Source organism: Echinops telfairi, unplaced genomic scaffold (assembly GCF_000313985.2).
Source record: "Echinops telfairi isolate 266 unplaced genomic scaffold, ASM31398v2 ScPeMD7_53;HRSCAF=182, whole genome shotgun sequence".
Classification (NCBI taxonomy): domain Eukaryota; kingdom Metazoa; phylum Chordata; class Mammalia; order Afrosoricida; family Tenrecidae; genus Echinops; species Echinops telfairi.
The window spans coordinates 19729302-19731481 of NW_022103951.1; the positions used below are offsets into that span (position 1 = coordinate 19729302).

Sequence of the window (2180 nt, forward strand, 5' to 3'; positions counted from 1 at the left end):
GGGTGATGGTTCCAGAACTTAATCTCTGGCCTGGAGCTGAGAAGGGTTTGTTTTATGAGGGGGACCAGGGAGGGTCAAGTTACAGAAGTGACTGTCGGGCATCGTTGTGGGTTTGCAATGTGCTCAGAGACTGGCAATGTGCTCTGCCCAGCCTGCTCCACTGCCCTGGGGCAGCAAGGATGGAAAGCCCCAAAGACAGTCCATGGGGCGGAGCGGGATTTCTCTTTCCCTTTCTGGAATCTGCACGCCCGACTCCACTCTGTGGATCTCTGTAGACCAGCCAGCCCGCGTGGGACTTTCACGAGCTCCACCAGAGGATGCAGGAGCCCTGGTGGCATAGGGGTTACCCGTCAGCAGTTCAAAACCGCCAGCCGCTCTTGCGGGAGAGAGTCCGGGGTTTCCACTTCCGTGAAGAGTTCCGTCTCAGACACCCCCAGGGTCTGTCCTCCGGGCTTGCTGAGAGCTGGCATCCTTTCCCTGGCAGCAGTGGGTCTGCAGCTGGGATTGTCAGATAATGATTCCGCTCCGGACAGCGAACATGTGCCGGGGTGGTCGAGGTTTGGAAATGCCTTGACGGACCATTCCATGTGACAAAATCAGGTCACAGAATCCACGTGCCTTAGATTATTCAGCTCTGGCGGCACAGAGGGCTAGCATTGGGCTCAAACACAAGGTTCCTGGTTCAAACCCCACAGCTGCTCTCGGGGAGAAAGACAAGGCTTCCTGCCCCTGCAAAGAGCTCGGGCGTCTCACACACCCACAGAGGCACCTCCTGCTGTGCCCTGTAGGTTTGCCGGACCTGGGATGGATTCCATGGCTGTGGCCAAGCGCGCTTAAGACTGTATTTTGTAAACGGTTTAAAAAACAAGAAAAAGACAGAACTCCCCTACATGAAGTCCATTCAGATTCACAGGGACCCAGTAGGACAGGGCAGAACGGGCCCAGCGGGTTCCTGGGGCCATCCTCGTTACGGGAGTAGAAAGCCCCATCCTTTTTTCGAACTGCCCACCAGGCAGTTAGCAGCCCAACGCACAGCCACGCCGCCGCCCGCCGGACACCCAGGTCGGAGAATCCTGCCGAGTGCTTGCAGACCCGTGGTGGTGTCCGTGGTTCGTGTGCGTGGCTGATAACTGCAAGGTCCACGTGGAACACCCAGAGGAGCCTGGGGGAGGCTGCTTCCTTCCGTGAGACCAGTAGCCGTAGAGAATCCCAGGGAGCCCCATTCTCGTCGGACCCTGTCAGGACGGGTGGGCCGCGCTGGGTCCCCAGCACTTGGTTTTCAGCTGGAAGGACACGGTGGCTGCAGCCCTGGGTCGGAGCCAACGAGCCGGACCTAACAACAACAAAGAGCCCTGTCTCCAGCTGTCCCACAGCTGCCCACGGAGTCTGGGAGGGACGGCTCTTCCTGTGACTGGCCCCTGCGGGCTGAGTCACACGGTTTGTCCTTTGGGATTCCAGGCCCCACTGCACCACCCACGCCAGCGAATCTCCGGCTGGCCAACTGCACGGTCAACGGCGACGGCAGCGTGAACGTGGCCGTTGAGTGGGACCTGCCCGAGGACGCGGACATCCCTGTGCATCACTACAAAGTCTTCTGGAGCTGGGCTGTGAGCGGCAGGGCCCTCGGCCCCACCAAAAAGAAGCGGAGGAAGACGGCGGAGGGGGTGAGTGGGGCGGATGGCAGAGGGGGTGAGTGGGGCGGACAGCGAGGGGGTGAGTGGGGCGGATGGCAGAGGGGGTGAGTGGGGTGGACAGCGAGGGGCAGCCAGGCCCTGGGTGGATGGTGGGCATGGCTGGGCTCTAGGAGAGGGAGGGAGGGCTGGAAAGCATCCCACCCCTTGTGCTTGCCTGGGGAGTTGGGGCAGGGGCGGCTTGTTCACAGTGTAGCCTTGGGGCACCGGACGCCATTAGGGTGGGGATCTGTTGTGGTTGGTTGTTGTGTTGCCACACCCAGGGGACCTTAAGTGTTTGGTGATTCCCAACGGGGGTGAGTTCAGGTTCCAGACCTGGAGAGTGACAGGGGGCCATAGTCTTGAGGGCCTGCCCCCGTCTCGCTCTGACCCGTAAGTCTGGTCTCTTGTTAAGATCTGAGTTCTGCTCCACATTTTTCTCCCCCCCTGCCCGGTTTTTGTGGTCTAATGCTGGTGGGGACTGGCGTTTGCCTGGCCCGTGAGTTCACC

The 2180-nt window shown here is 60.4% G+C and overlaps 1 protein-coding gene across 1 annotated transcript in view; it reads left to right on the forward strand.

The window, feature by feature from the left end:
• ANOS1 (anosmin 1) overlaps positions 1–2180 on the forward strand; it is a 45505-nt gene that overhangs the window by 34765 nt on the left and 8560 nt on the right. The window contains exon 4 of the mRNA XM_045290685.1: positions 1459–1664. Coding sequence (XP_045146620.1) covers positions 1459–1664 — 206 coding nt within the window. The remainder of the gene's footprint in view (positions 1–1458; positions 1665–2180) is intronic.